The sequence below is a fragment of the Tamandua tetradactyla genome, chromosome X (genome assembly GCF_023851605.1).
Source record: "Tamandua tetradactyla isolate mTamTet1 chromosome X, mTamTet1.pri, whole genome shotgun sequence".
Classification (NCBI taxonomy): Eukaryota; Metazoa; Chordata; class Mammalia; order Pilosa; family Myrmecophagidae; genus Tamandua; species Tamandua tetradactyla.
Window position 1 is genome coordinate 32,059,964 of NC_135353.1, and position 17,237 is coordinate 32,077,200.

At 45.2% G+C, this 17,237-nt stretch overlaps 1 protein-coding gene across 4 annotated transcripts; it reads right to left on the reverse strand.

Annotated features, from left to right (window-relative positions):
• Positions 1 to 1,294: 1,294 nt before the first annotated feature.
• ARHGAP36 (Rho GTPase activating protein 36) lies at positions 1,295 to 17,224 on the reverse strand. Of its 4 annotated transcripts, none has more exons than XM_077146594.1 (13): positions 16,731 to 17,224; positions 10,845 to 10,968; positions 8,214 to 8,372; positions 6,950 to 7,015; positions 6,167 to 6,411; positions 5,711 to 5,903; positions 5,434 to 5,489; positions 5,045 to 5,195; positions 4,445 to 4,593; positions 4,105 to 4,281; positions 3,695 to 3,792; positions 3,452 to 3,558; positions 1,295 to 2,552 (listed from the first exon to the last, which is right to left on the reverse strand). In XM_077146594.1, the coding sequence occupies exons 3-13, from the start codon at positions 8,320 to 8,322 to the stop codon at positions 2,395 to 2,397; spliced, it is 1,509 nt and encodes a 502-aa protein (XP_077002709.1). In that variant the 5' UTR covers positions 8,323 to 8,372; positions 10,845 to 10,968; positions 16,731 to 17,224; the 3' UTR covers positions 1,295 to 2,394. The 4 variants fall into 4 exon arrangements, with proteins under 4 accessions (XP_077002709.1, XP_077002710.1, XP_077002708.1 ...); XM_077146595.1 differs by lacking the exon at positions 10,845 to 10,968 and adding an exon at positions 16,310 to 16,447; XM_077146593.1 differs by lacking the exon at positions 10,845 to 10,968.
• Between the last annotated feature and the right edge of the window lie 13 nt (positions 17,225 to 17,237).

Consider the following 17,237-nt stretch of genomic DNA (forward strand, 5'->3'; position numbering starts at 1 on the left):
TCTATAATCAACAGAGGAGACTGCCTTCAACAATGAAAGATTTCTCGGCCAATCAGTTGAAGGCTTTAAAAGGAGAAGAAGTGATTTCAGCAGTCAGAAGAGTTTCCATCTCTACTTCAGCCAGCTTCTCCTGAGAAATTCATTGAAAACTTTCAGTGGAGTTCCAAGCTTGCAGCCCACCCTATGGAATTTGGACTGGTGCATCTCCACAACCATGTGAGACAATTTTTATAAAATCTCATAATATTTATAAATATCTCCACTTGGGTTTATTTTTTATGTGCCTTGAGAACACTGACTAATACACCGTCTCCCCTTCCCCTCTATTCCTTGTCACCCCTCCCTTCTATTGCATGTTACCTTCTTTCCCTTACTGTACCCTCTTTTATGTACCAGGCCATCTTCTTTTTTATTCTACGTCACTTCTTCCTCTTTATTCCATGTCATCCTCTCCCTTTTTCCCACTTAACCACACCCCTCTAATCCATATCTCTCTTCCCTTTATTCCATATCACTCCTTATCCCTCTACTCCATGTCATCTCTCCCCTCTATTCCATATCACCCCTTCCCTCTATTGTCAGTCCCTCCCTGCTATTCCAGTTTCCCCTCCCCTTTATTCCATATCACACTCCCTGCTATTCCACTTCACCCCTCCTCTTTATTCTATATTAACCCCCCTCTATTCTGTGTCACCCTTCAGCTCTACTCCATGCTTCTCTCTTCCTTTACTGCACCCCTTCCTTTATATGCCATGTTGCCCTCTCTTTTTTTTATTCCATGCCATTCTCTCCTTTTTATTCCATGTCACCCCTTCACTCTATTCTGTCACCTCCTCCCTTTATTTTCACATCACCCACTCCCTTTATTCCATATCTCCCTCTCCCCTTTATCCCATGTCTCTTCCTCTCCCTCTATTCCATGTCTTGTTCTGCTCTCTTTTTCATATTGTCTTCTCTTCTTTATTCCATGCCACCCCCTCCTCTGTATTCCATGTCAGTCCGTCCCCTTTATTCCATGTATCTCTCTTCCTTTTATTCCACATTTCCCTCTCCCTTGTCTTCAGTGTCACCCTCTCCCCTCTATTCCATGCATCCCCATCTCCACTATTGTACTTCATCTTCTCTATTTCATGAATATAATATTCTCTTCTATTCCTTTTCGCTCTTTTATTGCATTCAACCCCTTCCCCTAATTCCATTTCCCCACTTCCTTTTACTCTTTAGCTCTCCAGTCAGAGATTTTGAACTCACAAAAAAACTTCTTAAAAAATCACACGAGAAGACATGAATACGCTGCTGTCACAATACAGATGTTTATTAATGATTAAATGCCAGAGAAGTTTTAACAATCACAAATCTTTGAGCTCTGTGGTTGTAACCCATTGTATGATCAATATCTATCCCTCAATATGATACATTCTTCATTCTATGGACCTTAGCAGTTGTTACCCATAAACATCAGCTACAATTTTAGATGTCACACATGATCCATATTTGTGTGTTATCAAAGCATGTCCCACAGATTTGTATCATACTGCATGGAGGATCTACAGAGATGGTAGAGAATCATGTTTGAAATCAGGTGACTTTAACTATTTGGAACTATGTGTTTGTACCTACCTAGTTGTTTTTCTGACAACGCAATGGGAATACCAGCTGTCCAAAATTGTTTTCAAAATTTTGCAAAAATTCAAATTTTCCTTCTAACTTTTGACCCCAAAATATCTCGTTGGACTTATTTTTGAGGTTTTTTCCGTTGACTTGACCTGAGCAAAACTGCACAGAACTTTGGGAATGGCTGTTTGATGAGCCATTGGTCTAAATTGTTTGGAAAACAATATCCTGAGGCAGTGGAATTGCTGCAGGGACACAGCCATGAGTTGGTGTGACAGGGTTATTCACCATTAACTGCTTGTCAGCTGTCAGTAGGCTAATCTAACATTCTAGCATGCCTCTTGAGGGCCTTTCCAATTGAGCTCTTGGGAGGAGGATGGGGAAGTCAGGAAAACATGCAATTCCCTTTGGGGAAGGGAAAGCGCCTCAAGATTTGTGAGGTTCTCCGGGACAGGTGTTTACCACAAATGTTACATCAATTAAAGGAAGGGCTGCAATGAAGGAAAGCCAGGATCAGGGTTTAAAGGGAAAGGCAAGGTAGCACCAGAGTGCCTGGGCATGACACAGAAACATCTCTGCTTTTACCAGCAGAAAGGATCAAGCATTCCCAAAGAAAGGGCTGACAGAGCGCTTGGAATTCCCAACCTGACCCGAGCATCAGGCTGGAACTCCTTCTTACCATCAGATCTTTACCTTCAAGACTCTCAGGGTTTCCTGTGACATTTCAGGTCTACCCCCACCCTTTTCCCCTGACTGGCACCTTACAGAAGCAAAAAACATCTAAGGAAAAAAGTAGCTGGTGCCAGTTTTGGCCTCCTTCTCCCGGGGCACACGGAGTAATGGGCGGTCTTGCTCCGGAATGGGGGGATTACCCGCTCCTTCCTCATCGTCATGGGGAAGGGCAGTGCCAAGAGGCACAGGTGGCTCCTCAGAGGAACCTGGAAAATAGTAACAATGTTAACTCCATATGTTTCTGGTCTTCGTACTTTGCACAGCACCCCCACGGACTAAGACCTAAATTTGAGCCTCAAATACTGTATGAGGAAAGAAAGTGAGGCTGTAATAATTATCCCCTTATGACATGTGAGAAAAATGCAGACTAACAGAACACAGATCTCTAAACCTAGGCCCTAGTTTCTTCATGATCTGGGATTTCTTCAAAAGCAGGAACCTCTTTGAGATTTTTCATCATTATCTGAGGCATGTGCATGGTCTGGGATTTCATCAGTGTCTGGGGCTTCTTCATTGTCTGGGATTTCATCAGTATTTAAGGCTTCTTCATTGTTGGGGATTATATCATGATAGGGAATTTCTATCATGTCAAGATTTTCATAGTCTTCAACATCTGGTCCCTCTTCAAGGACATGGTTAGGGTTTTCTACAGGGTTCAGGTTTTCCTGTACATCTGGGGCTCCTTCAGGACCTGGGGCCATGTCAAAATATGGTATTTCTTCAAAGTCTGGGATCTGAATGAGTTCTAGAATTACATCATCAGGTTCTAGAATACCTTCAAGGGGAGGCAGTTTATCAAAATTCAGGGTATTGTCATCATCATCATTGTCTTCTTCATCAAGTTCTGGCATGCCTTCAAGATGCGGACCTTGAATCTTATTTAGGATCTTGAGACCTTAGACTTCCCCAAAGACTACTCTTTTCGTGATATTCAAATACTAAGACTTCATTGATTGATACATCTTTCTCAAGGGGCTTATCTTCAGCAAGGATCTGGCCTTCAGGAAGGGCCTGACCTTCAGCAAGGGGCTGACCTCAGCAAGGGCCTGACCTACAACAATGGCCTAACATTCAGCAAGGATCTGACCAACAGCAGGGAACTGACCTTCATCAAAGGGCTTGCTTTGAGCAAGGACAGCAGCCTGGATTTCAGCAGAGTTTTCCACTGGATCCGAAAGTAAGGCATCCTCTTCCATCTTGATCCGTGCACTCCTGAATGGGAAGGGATTTGAAAAAGCAAGTCAGTTTAAAGACTTGAGTTGACTAACATAAAATGGTCTGGGGCTGGTAGCCCCATGTAGGAGATTCAGCCTCAGGCTGAACATAAACAAACCCAGAAAACACTCACTGGATCTTCCTCAAATTCCTGCGTCTGATAAAATCAAGGGCTTCAGGACTGAATTTCCACACACGTTTAGCAACCTGCCTCTGGATGTGGGGAGGCACCTGTGGGTAAAATCAGCAATGTTATCCTTTACTACACCACAACTTTTAATTTATATTCTTCTCTATCATGAACTTATGCCTTGCTCTGACCTCCTGAATGCTGTGATCCTTACTCTAATATTCCAAGCAAGACTGCCCTCTTTAGAAGGACTGAAGGCATTATTATCAGCTAATAGGGAGGAAGAACTTCTAGACTGGGAATTTCTGTGGTTGCCTCTTTTGGATACCGTGAAAGATGCAGGTATCACCCTGTCTTGCCTGGTGAAAAGGAAAAGGAGAAGTGAAATGAGGGGGTTCAAAACTTCCAAATACCTGGAAGAGGATATCCCAGTTATCAATCATGGCCCGGACCACATTGACAGAAGCAACATAGTGATCAATCCCCAGCCTTGTCTTCCTGGTCTCCCTCTTGGCAAACCTCCCCTTCTTCAGGAGAGCAGATCCAAACACCAGAGCCAAATTAGTAGAAGTCATACGGTTGCCTGGAACCTAAGGAAAGCAGAAAGTGATTAACCTTGGGGTAACAATAGAGGTTATATGAATACATATACAACTCTTTTTGTTTTCACCCTTTGGTGTCTCTCTTTCATATACTCCCATGCATATCCATTACTGTACACAGCACTCACTACCCCTTCCCAGAGATTTTTACCAACTGTCCATCAATGCCAATGGAGTCCTCGCAGTTCTCAGTAATTTTATGCAGAGCCTTCAGTAGACGCTCCAGGGTGTCACTGTGGCAGGGTGGCATCAGGTAGACCAGCAATTGCAGAGCAGAAAGCTGATCCTGGGGCTTCAGAGCTGGAGGAAGGAAAGCAGGGATTAGCTCAGGTGAACTAGCCTTGGGAGCAGCCTGATACCAAGAAAGATGGGTTCTGCTTGAAAATTGCTGAAGGCTATGGAGAGTATACCCAGATATCTTGCCTTTGCTCATTCCCAAAGTATCTGATCTCAGAAACCCTGAAAGCAAGAAGTGCTCCCATCAAAAACACACCCGCTCTGTAGAGCTTCAGTTCTTCTTTGCCTTGAACACTGAGAGGACACAAGGTGCTCTAGAGAAATTTCAAAAAAATAGATCTAGTGGAATGTTAAGAGATACAAGGAAAATCACCTGGAGAGGTTTTTCTCAACTTCTGATGTCCATCCTGCCTTTGTTTCTTGGAGGCCTGAGGCCTGAGCTCTGTCCCTAGACCCACTACATCCCTTATAGTATGTCCTTTCCTTATCCAACAGGGAAGGACAGAAGACTTACTTGCTGTCAGGAGGAAGGACATGTATAGATCATCTGGCAGCAGAGAGTCCTTCATATCATGGAAAAACTCCTTGAGGAGTGCAGCCACATCATGAACATTCTGATTGTCATCCAGCACAACATCCAGACCTTGATCAAATTCTTCACGGAGCTGAAAAAAAACAAGGTGGGGCGGAGGAGTGATGGAAGAGCCATGGATTGTATGCTCTGCCACCACAGGCTCCATCCTGGCCATTCTTTCAACAAGTCCTGAACTTCAGTTGAGGTGGCAGTATGATGTCAGGAGGCTAGAAAGAAGACCTTACTCCCCTCACCAGGCATGGCACTCTCCCCACCTCCTCCTGCGTTTACTCACCCAAGGAACAAAAGGGTAAACTTAGCCAATTTACCTGGCGCACTCTTTCCTCAGAGTATTCAAGGGTGAAAATCCCCACTGCGCTCAAGCCTGGAAGAAAAGACCAGGGGACACTAGGTACTCTAGTCCCCTTTCCCATAGCATTTCCCTTCTCTTTCCCTGCTCCATACCCACCCCTCACTGGAGGCAGAAGAATGTTCTCTGAACCCTTCAGGCCAGGACCTCTTTTCTGTCTCCATTTTTAGACCCCCCCCCACTTCCCTTTAATTGCCTTTTTCCTTGGTTTAACAAGCACTTGAGGGCCACTTTACCATGTTTCTCAATGAACTTGCAGCAAGCCTCAACAACCTGGGGGATTTGTTTAGCAATCGGATTGAGACTCATTTTCCTTTTGGATCCCAGAAGTCTCTGGCCAATTGGAAAGGCAGTCTTGGAAAGTTGAAGGGTCTGCAACAGCATGGCCCCATCCTCCAGCTCAGCCAGGCTGTCCACAGATACTGCGCCCTATGAAGAAGAAATACAGACCATTTTAAAATGGGGGGAGCAGGAAGGTGTTTCTGGGGCCTTGTAGGGAGTGGGGACTGGGTGACATTGAGAACATGAGACCTCTCTGTGCAAGCTAATCACAACCCTCCTACTCTGTTCTTTCTGATCAGCTCCCTCCGAGGACACAGGCCTTGACCCTCCGGCCAGATATCCCAACGGCTAACTCTCCCTCCCAAGGGTTCCTGCCTGAAAAACCTGTGGGGAGAGGGCGGTTAACTCACTCGACGCCCACGGCGAGTGAACTCCCTGGGCAAGAAAGTTTCATCCTGCCTGCGAGTGAAAAAGCGCCTGATGCGGCCAAACATCCTTTGCGCCACATTTCCCCGACGACGACGATGACGACGCACAGCCTGCCTGGTAGGGTCTTCAATTGGCATCATGGCTCTTAGTTCAAGATGCTTGCGGCGGGTGAGCTCATTCACCAACACCTCTTCCAGACGGACGCCAAAGGTCTTGAGTGAAACGACTAGGGGACCACGGAGAGAAAGAAAGAGAAACGTCTAAGCCACGCCACACTGAAGTCAGGAGGAACTGCAGGGATCATAGTAGTCCTCTAAGCCACTGCCAGCCAACCCTACCTTTTACAGCACACAGCGCCCCTCCCTGGAGAAAGAGCAAAGAAGACCCTGCAATGGGTTGGCAAAAGGCCTCTGCTCCATTCAACCACTCCAAGGGGACTCAGGGTCCCTTCCTCCCTTAAGTCCTTCTAGGGTGATCACCTTAGAGCCAAGAGGGATATTTCTTCAGGGCGTGGTCTGTCTGGGGTGGGTCTGCAGGGAAGACTTAGGCAGGTCTGAAGGGACCACCCTGCATACTTGCAATTAGGGCGCTATTTCCTGAAGTCATCACCCACGGGGTTTCAGGGCGCTGGGGGGAGGGGGGAGGGCGGGGGCGGTGAGCCAGAGGGAGACAGTACCCATCGCCTGTTCTCCAAGAGCCAGGGGGAAATAAGGAAGTGTTCAGCTCCCCAAACGTTTTCTAAGAGAAGTATTAGAGCCCCTCACCCCTCTCCTGTCCTCTCAGGATCAGAAACCACTTCTCAAAGGTGTTTGGACGGTCAGCAGGTAGAGCTACAGGAAGAGAAAAAGAAAAGACGTTCACATTTACACAAACAAGACTTGATATGTGACTAAGAAATCACAATGCAGTCACCCGCAGGGGGACAAACAGCTCGGTCCAGCCGGCAAAAAGTGTTTTGCTTTTTTTCAGCCTCAGGTTCCCCATCTGACAACGGGACCAATCCCATCTAGCAGACATGAGACTCGAAGAATTCAACCAAACCAGACAACCTAAGGTGCCCCGGGCATTCTGCCACACGCCAGTTGTCCCTCAACACCCCACTTAAACATAAATTCTGGTTCTCTGAGGCTTACAGACTGTGCAACAGGCGAGGAGAAAGACTCTGCCCAGAGCGCCACCACTGGCGGGGTCACCAAGTGGAGATGCTGCGGGAGCACTCGCACCCAAGATACCATCTGCTCTCCAAGCTGCGGTGGGAGAAACGATTGCACCAGGCTGTCCCAGAGCTCTGACCCCGGCTACAGTAGCTGCCGGTGGAGGTCTCCTTGCCTGCCCTGCTGCACTTTCCAGTCCTGCAGGGGCGCCCTTTGGCGCATGCGACCCCCTCCCTTCTCCCCTGGCCCGGGGCCCAAACCCCGCGCACTCGCGCCTGAGAACAACCCCCACCCCCCACCCCCGCGAGGGCACGTTTAAACACCCTGTCCTGTACAGAGTCCCGCTCGCTACACCGCGGCGAGCTGAGGTGGGCAAATGCTGTCAGCGCACCCTCCCGCGCTCCAGCTCTCTGCCTCCTCGGCGCGTGTCTCTCACGGTCTCCTTATCTCACTTTACTCTCTGTCTCTCTACCGCTCTATCTCTGTCTGTCCCAGTACTCTCTCCAAGTGCCCCTCTGAACCCTGGTCTTGCTCTGCCTGGATCTCGCACCTCACCTGCTGCGTCTATCTCTCCACCTGTTTGCTATCCACTGTCTGTCCCTGAGTTCCGCTTGTCTCTCTTACCACTCCCCCACCCCTCTAAGCCCCCTGGCTTCCACCCAGCTCAATTAATCTTTACCTCTTCCACAATTCAATACAAAAAATAAACCTTCACCTCCCGTTTTCCCAATTCTACTGGCGCCAGGAGAACCGACCCAGTCTGAAAGCCAAAACGAACCTCTCTCCCACCCTCCTGGATCCCAACCTGTCCCGTCCTACCCGGAGGGCTCACTCAGCCAGAGGCGAGGATGCCACACTCCGGGGTACAGCTCACCTCTGTCAGGATTGAATTCAGACAGGAAATGTCTGGCCACGAGTTCGTGGTAAGCAGTCTCTTGCAGCTTCAGACGCTCCAGCTCGGAGAGGCTGTGTATTGATATCATTTTCGTCCTGCGGTCCAGGTTGTGTCCCGGGGCTCCTCCCAGGACGCTCACTAAAAAAATGAAAGCGGACAGCAACAGCAAAGGGGGCATGATTATGGGGCACAATATCCTCGCTGCCTTGAGAAAAGGAATGCAGCCACCCATTCTGGAAACAAATGATTATCAAGGCTGCATCATCCAATTGCCACTGGACCTGGTTGAGGGACCTACGGGGGTGGGGGCAAAAGGGGAGGGAAAACTGGGAGGCGGCTTCACCCTCCAGGAGAGCTGCCTCTGGTTGCTTATTAAAAAAAAAAAAAAAACTTAAAAAAAAATCAACCCTGAACAAACAGTCCACAAAAGAGAAGACATAATTAACCCAAAAAGAAAGAAAGATAAAAGAGAAGCAACCAGCCTTACTCATGATTTTAAAATGCATATTGAGACAACAACAAGGTAGTATTTTCAATTAATTAATGAAAACATTGATGAAGTTTATTCTTAAATAATACTCCATGCTGGCCAGAGTGGATGAAATGGGCACTTACCTCTACGTTAGAGGCACTAGAAATTTGTACAACTGTTCCAGAAAGAAAAACGACACATGGGCGTGAAGCCAAAAATCATCCCCAGGCCCCTTGACCCAGTCAGTAATTCCCCTTCTAGGAATCTATCCTAATGACATTTTCTTACAGAGAGAAAAAAAATCATATCCACATGAGCCATAACAATAAAAAAAAAGAAAGAAAAGAACTAGTCCACAAATGAGACTAGTTATATGAATTATGGAATGACATAGACAAATACGCAGTCATTAAAGTGATGTTCACAAAGGGTTCTTTAACAACAAATACAGAATTATATTAAATATGATTACAGCTATGTGAAGAAAAACATGCACAAAAATAAAAGAAATGCACTCAAGTACTAATAGTGTTTGTATTAAGTGGTGGGAGTTTGTTTGCCTTTTGCCTTTTCTCTATTTACCAAAAATTGTTCAATTTGGTTATATTATCTTTTCATACAGATTCAATTTGTTCCAAAACAAACAAACACCATTTTCAGACCATTTCTAGTGAGAATCATTATGAAGGTCTGGTGATGAGAGTGAACTTTGTTTTTGTGTACTGGGAAACCTGCTTTATAGGTCCCTTCTCCGCGTTGCCCACAGTCTCGTACTGCCCCCAGGCTGCACAGCATTCCTCAGTGAGGAACTCTTTGGACCCTAGACAGTATCCTTCCCTGCACAATCTCACCTCTATTACTCATTTGTTTTTTCATTCATTAAAGAAAAAAAAAAAGAAACCTGTATTAATTGCCCACTTTATTCAACCCTAGAGATTCAAAGATGAGCAAGATAATACTAGTCTTTTCATAAAAGATTTAACAGTGCAGTGAAGGAGGTACACAGGTTAGCAACAATTTACAAAACCTTGTGATTGACTTGTGTCCATCAGCTAAGATATAAACAAAGTACTGAAAGCAGAAAGGAGGAAACCTCTAAGTCTGCCTGGAGACAGGGAGAGGGGAGCGTCCAGACAGAAAGACAGCTTATACAAAGGCAGGGAGATGGGAGAGAGGTTGTCATATTCTTGAAACCCTATAGAGGGGTGGAAGGAGATAAATCTGAATAGGCAGGGATGAGATCATGAATGGCCCTCTAAGCCGTGTAAAGGAGTTAGACTTTCTCCTGAAGGCAATGGAGAACTACTGCAGGGTTTTAGGCTGCGAGGGGCAGAGTCAGAGCTACAGCTTGGAAAAAGCCTGGTTTAGGGTAACGGGCCTGAAGTAGGTAGATCAGCCAAGAGACAAGAGGTACTGGCACAATTCACTGTCACTGGTGCTGGGCAGGGAATGGATTTTAAGGGTAGAAATGACAGGACTTAGGGAAATGTTTAAATTGGAACAGAAAGAAAAGAAGGAAAGTGGCCACAGACCACTTTTCTGAGCTACCCTTTTCCATGGAGTTTTAAGATAATATTCTATATATCATTTGGGGGCTCGAATTTCACAGATCTAGTTAAGCAGTTTTGTCAGAGTATGAGTCTATTATTCAATATTTTAAATGAATGAGCTACCCTCTGTCAAGACAAAACAAAAACTCACAGAAACTTCATCCCTGAATTCTGTCACCAAAATTCTCCTTTGCCCACCTTCCTTAATGATCAAAGGTATGCATATCAGAAATGCTTGCCATAGAAATGAGGTGCAGTATGAGAAAAGATGAGGGAGTCTTTCTGTGGCTACTGAATTGAGCTAAGAGGAAAACCCTTACCAGTGGACTTTATCATCCCCCAGACCCAAAGCGAACCCTGAGCCCAACCACCAAACTGCAAAAACAAACTGACAGTTTTAACCAACGGCACATGCATAGCATCTAAGCACAATCCCAGACAAAGCTTTAGCAATCTCACATTTGTGACGGCAGGTCTAAAACCCACCAGCCAAGGGTCTCATTTGATACCCATATCAACCTAGCTCTGGCTTAATATTTCTAGCATCACTACCCCCCTCCCTTTGCCCCAATTCAAACATTTTTGTACCTGTCTTGAAGCTTCAGCTATTTCTTCTTACTGAGGTTTACCAGATCTGGACATCCAAGGAGCACACAGCTGGTTCTTTCACCCAAAAATCAAGATGAAAATAAATCCTCCCTCAAAAATACCACTAAAAAAAAAAAAAACAATATGAAAACCAAAACACCACCAATCAAGAAAGAGGGAGAGCGAGTGAGAGAGCCTTTGAGAGATGAGTCAGCCTAGATGCTTACAATTCTGAAGGAAATCAAAGGCCTTAGAATAAACGGTTTGTCATTGCCTCCTGCTCAAAGATACAGGACTTAAGTTAAGAGTAATCATATGTTGCAATTCTGCCAATAAAATTGGCACTGTCTTGCTTGCCTTCAATTGCCTGAAGGCACCAGTAGCATACAAGACAGAAGCAGGGTTAGGGAGGCCAGGGTGCCCAAACAAGAGCCAGTTAGGCAGGGTGAGGGGGGGAGCTGATAGGCAGGCTTCAGCACTGTGAGAGGCACAGAGCAGGCTGCTGAGATCTGAATACCTGTGGCAAGCCTGAGTTTACACAAGCTGAACACAAAAGGCGGCTCCCTACAGAGAATAAGATGCCAAGAGACCCTTCCTGTTCCAAAGTGTCTGCCCCTTCCCCCTTCAGCATGCCATAGCGCTGGCCTGAAGTGACCATAAAATAAAACAATATCCTAAAGAAGGAAGATTCTCATCTGCAAAATCTCAGCTCAGTTTCAGCAGGGCATTTACGACATTTAAAAAAGAAATGTCTTTAGACAAATGTCTGTAGTGGGCACTGGCATTAGAGCCAAATAGAATTCAGTTCAAAGCCGAGCTTTACAATTTCTTCACTTTGTGACCTTAGCAAAGCCTGCTGAATTCTCTGAGCCTCAGTGTCCTCTATAAAATGGGGATAATGGCACAGTACCCATTTCAGTGATGGTGTGAGAATCAAATGAAATCATGTATTGTGATACCTAGCATTGGTTTTTAATAAGCATGTTGATATTGAAGGTTCTTTGAGGATGGCCTGAGTTTACCAGAAAATACCAGGCTTCAAAAATAATGACCTAAAATTAGAGTTTTGTATCAATGCAACTAATGCCTACTCTGTTTAATCACTACCGAATTTGAATTAAATTAAAACAGGTAAAGAGATCTTGGGAGACTACAAGGAATAGATATCTTTTCTTCAATCTCCAATGTGATCAGGGTAAAGTATTCAAAAATTGTCTTATGAAATTTGGAAGAACAAACTATGTGGGTAAATTTATTTGGATTAGTAAAGTACCTATCTGCCCCTAAGTTTATTTCTCTTTCAGACCATCAAATTTTACATTGTTACAAGCAAAAAATAAATTAAAATGTGTATATATATATATATATATATATATATATATATATATATATTTCATATGAATTAGTAAATGGGCAGAAGATTAGCAGACACCAAGAGAGAATTTGAACAAAGGGCCAAGGGACACCCAGATCAAGTCTCAAGCAATACAAGAAGGGGAAACACACTTGTGGGGCACCAGGTCCATTTCTCACATCCTCCCTAAATGTATGACACAGACGGAGAAGCAAATTAACGTCAGAAAGGTCACCTGTTACAACGTTGTGAGGACAGAAATACTTTCAGCTAGGCATAAATCCATAGCCTCCACAATCTGAAGAACTAATTTCCTCCATTGAGCTCATCAAATACTTAGAAATAGTGCCATGCTCATTAGTGAACATCTACAAAAAAAAGGCAGGGGGAGACTATACTGATGCCTTGGTTTGAATCCTTATAAATTAGGCACTTTATGACACCATCAGAATTTTGCTCCAAGCCTTTGAGAGCTTCTCAGGGTTGAAAAATTGAGAGTGGACAGGGCTAGGTGCCCAAAAGGTATTACATCTGCATTATTTAAATGTCTACAGGCAGTAACAATAGATAAAGATATCCCCAGTAATATATCACCATGACATAGGAAGGAGCAATGGGTCACTAGATGAAAACATTTGGGCACCAATTTGGTCTGCTGGCACATTACCTCATTCATCCCTGAGCATTAATGAGTTAGCCTTTAAGTTGTTATCCCATAACCTCCATTTCAGCAAAGGCTGCAGATGCGATGAACAAAATAGCTCATTTTATCCTATGCAGTGGTGATGACCCAAGGTAATGAAATTTGGGGACAACATTCTTTAATACATGGAGTGAGCCCATAGGGCAGAAGCTCATAAGCAGGTAGTAATTCTGCTAAAATATACTGAGAAAAGACCCGTCTTCAAAAAAGAATGTTTAAGGTACTGCCTAGATTATTAGGATGGTTCACAAATAGAAAGAACCTTAGAGAACCCGTAATTCAAAATTCCATTCTACAGTTCAGAAAACTGAGGCTCAGAGAGCGACAGAAGTTTACCCAGAGTCACAGCAATGTGACAGCAGAGCCTAGACAAAAAACGCAGTTCTCCTCAACCCCAGAGCTTTTTCCACTGCACCATCCACCTTTGCTCTTAATAGCTGCAAAATTCTGCGTAGCTAAATAATGAAATCAAAAGAATGCATAAGAATCACAGCCTTACTCGATAAGTCAGGAGAGACCAGGTTTGAAGGCAAGCTGCCACAATAAATTACAACCTCTTTGTAAAACAAGTACAGTCGTCATTCCATAGACAATGGAATGCCCTTTTTAAATTTATTGACAAAAGAAACAACTCAAACTGAGGATAGCGAAGGCAATATTTATGCTCATAACATTCTAAAGGATAGTGTTAAAAAAGGTGGTGTGACAACAAACAGAAAACATAGACGCTATCTCCATTACCTGTGTCAGAGTATGTGTCAGGGCGTATGACAGTGCTAGCATCAAGAAGCTATGTCTGTGTATTTTTTTTTTCATTTTAGTTACTACTTCTATTAAGTCGCAGTGGAAAAGGTGAAAATTAAGATGTTCCCATTAACAGGAGGTAAAATATTTTAAATGCCTAATTTGTCTTAAGCTTTTCATTTTCTCAAAAAAGCTTTTCATGCCTCCATTATCTCCAGACCCTAGCACACAGTAGGTGTTCAATAATTGTTTGTTGGGTACATCATAGGATTATAAAATCTGAGGGGTTTGAGAGAACATAAAGACTGTGCGATGAAAACAACTATTCATGATTCATGAATAAATGAATCATGCCACTTTATTCTCACAACAACTCCTGGGAAGGAGGTAGGATGGAATTTATTTTTTTCCCATTTTACAGATAACAACAAACTAAGACTCTGGAGAGGTTGGAACTTCCCAGAAGTTGCACAGAAATGTCATGGAGGAGGATGACCTGGGACCTAGAGATCCTGACCTATTCTCAGTCTAGGCGTTGTCGTTCCCACCACACAAACATATGTCTTGGTATTGCAGCACCTGCTGCCTGTAACCTGAAAGATCTAAGTAAAGGCTAACATCTTTCCTAATGACATAGCTCAGTTTCTGAGGTCTTATTTACCCATGTTATTCTGTGCCATTCCTTGAGAAATGAAAAAACACATATATATATTTTTAAATGACTATTATGACAGGTAGAGGAGAGGAGTGGATAGAGTAGGGGGACACCCAAAGCCCCTATAATATTTATATATATTTACATATATATATAAATTTATATATTTACATACATATTTATAAATTTATATATATACCTCCCACTACATCTCTCACCCCGTCCTATTCCTAACTTGACAGCATGGTATCCTGAAAAGTTCCTGAGATGTGCAGTGGATTTGTGAATTGGAATGAATTATCTCTCTTCCCTGAGCTTCACCTTCCTAGCCTTACAAAATAAGAATCATGGTATCTAATAGGCATGGCTGTGGAGAACATTAAATAAAAAACAGGGAGGAATGAAAGCATCCCCTAAAGAGTAAACTGCTCTACCACAGTGAAGAATTGCCCCCAAAACACCTGTGAGCAAAATTTGAGAGAAAGAGAAGAACTGATACTATCAGGAACGTGGCAGATAGCGCCCCCACTGAAGAAGGTCCCCACCATTTACCGAAAGTGAACATGGGTGCTCACCCACCATCATCAGGGAGCACACATGGTCAGAGAGGACAAGATGAACTGCTTCTTCCCTGGGTCTTTCATGATGAGAGAGGCGAGGCAGCTAACTGCGGGGGGTTGGGGGGGGGGATTAGACTAGGCTATGAAATGCAGAAAAAAGTTAACTGGCTTACAAAAGTGCTTTAGTCCCTACCTTTGGCTTCTTCAGCACAGTGTGCAAGGCATCCGTGCCAGGGATGGCAGAGGCAAGGGGGGAGCCATCTGGAATGGAAAGCCTCAGTTCCGGCCCTGGGCTCTTGCAATTTAGTTGAAGGTCCCATAAATATCAAGAGGCTGAAGGACTATCAAGGAAGGCCTATGGGTCTAACGTCATCCTTCTCTACCCTAGTTTAAATCTATTTCCTCTCCTTTGTTACTTTAAGGAATATTAAGAATTCACCATTTCCCCAGGCCCATCAGTACTGGACAACAAGCTTCTAGTATATTCTCAGTAAATTCTGCTCCATTCTTCCAATCTTCCCAGCTTCCTTGCGTTTCCACAATTATCACCACCCAGCTTCCCTCCTGGAGACACGTACATACATTCCCTCTCACAGACACCTGTGCACAAACGCAGACTCCTCGCCATCTCTCCCGTGGGCATTTTCACATACACACATGCATGCACACACACCGAGAATAAACCTCTCCGGTGTGTTTACTACAAGAACACTACAAAGAGAGGGAGGGAAGGAGGAAAATGAGGCTCTAAATTAAAGGGAGTTTAATTAAGGTTTTGCCCTTCCAGATGTAAACCATGTGAACAGAACCCAAGTCAGGGAAACCTTGAGAATAAAGAATTTCTCAGAATTTGTGCTGAGCGCTTCCTCTCCTACACTTTTGCTGCACCCCCTCCACCTTGTATCTTCCCCCCAAGAGCATCCAATTTTCTGCCAGTTTTTTCTTTCATAATCATGTCTGAGTGGCTGTCACCGGGAACCCGAGTCGGGGAAGATTTTTTTCCTCTAGTTTTCAGGATAAGAATGGTATTTTAAAACCAATTTTAAAAAATCAACCTGTCTGTCTATTTCTCTCCAAAATCACACACCATTGTCTTATCTATGATGTTTATAAGGAAAGCCCTAGAACAGGAGTCGGGAGTCCTGCTCAGTTACAAAGCAGCTGGGTGGCCTTGAGCAACTCGGTGAGCATTTCCAAGCTCGAAACACAAACAGCGTAAATTGTTATTATTCTGTTTATCTAAAGCACTCCGGAGACACAGGGCGTAAATCTGCAAAGTCCTTGATTCTTCCCTGGGACCTGGCCTGCCCCAGGGCACAGGGCTGCAAGAGCGCCGTCCGAAGCTGGAGATCAAAAGTCCCCGCCCCTCCGCAGGCCCGCAGCGCCAGAATGAGGGGGTTTGAACGGGGTCTTGCCCCCCCCTTTCCAACCTGAAGCCCCGCTGCGTACCCTCGGTCCAGAGCCAGGTGGGGGGCGGGGGGCGCTGCGGGCGGCGTGCCCTGCGCCCCTCAGGCCACGTCCGGTGTCCTTGGCCTCTGGCAGGGCCTTCCGGCAGGGTTGCGCCGCGCGCGCCCCTCCTCTACAAGGCTGGAGAAAGCGCAAAGTCTGCAAAGTTAAAGCCCGCGGCGCAAAAACCCACTTTCCGCTACCTGCCCCTACAGAGAATTCAAAAACTGAAGTCTTTCTTGCGCGCTCCAGGTTTGAGCCACTGAACGCGAAAGCCTGGGCAACTCGTAGAGCATTCTCAGGCTTCCTTTCCCTCCCTCACTTCAGGACCTCCACCTGTAGTACCCTCATCCCCCCACCCGCCCCGTGCTCTCGCCCCCCAAGGGACCGCACTCAAGTCCCTGGAACCCTGCCCCTGTACTACCTCTCGGCGACTCTCCTGGTCCCGCCAGAGAATAAGTGGCTGCGTGACCTGATCCTCTGCCCGGCAGCACGGTCGTGGCCCGTCCAGGGACAAGCGTCAGACAACTGAGCGCTCAGCTCTGCCGCTCAGACTCCTGCAGTCGCTGTAAAGCCCTCCGCGGTGGCAAAGGGGCTGATTCATAGCAATTTCCCACACAGCAGCCAGCTCAGTGCTTTACGCAAACCTGTTTGCTGAATTCCCTGGGCTATTCCCACCGTTTCTCATTGTACCCCACAATCTCCTTTCTTCTTTTCTCCCCTTATTCAAAACGGATCTTTTGAAGATTCAGCCCCAGGGTCCTGTCTCTCTGCATCTCGGAATCCTCCCTTCCCTGGCCAGGCCACACAATCTGACATTGCCCAGCACTTTATCTCAGTTTTTGGTCAGTACATTTGTGAAGAAAAAGAAGTGAAGGTTCAGATGACCAAGAAGCTTACTCAAGGACACAGAGAGAATTAACCGCAGAGC

Bases quoted from the DNA above. Each gene is read 5' to 3' on its own strand.
- ARHGAP36 (XM_077146592.1), bottom strand. From the start codon at position 8,466: ATGGGTGGCTGCATTCCTTTTCTCAAGGCAGCGAGGATATTGTGCCCC. The intron at 5,490-5,710 runs GTAAAGTGGCCC...CTTTTCTTCCAG, and splicing joins CAAGTTCATTGAGAAACATG to GCTTGAGCGCAGTGGGGATT. The intron at 3,559-3,694 runs GTGAGTGTTTTC...CTTCCCATTCAG, and splicing joins AGGAATTTGAGGAAGATCCA to GAGTGCACGGATCAAGATGG.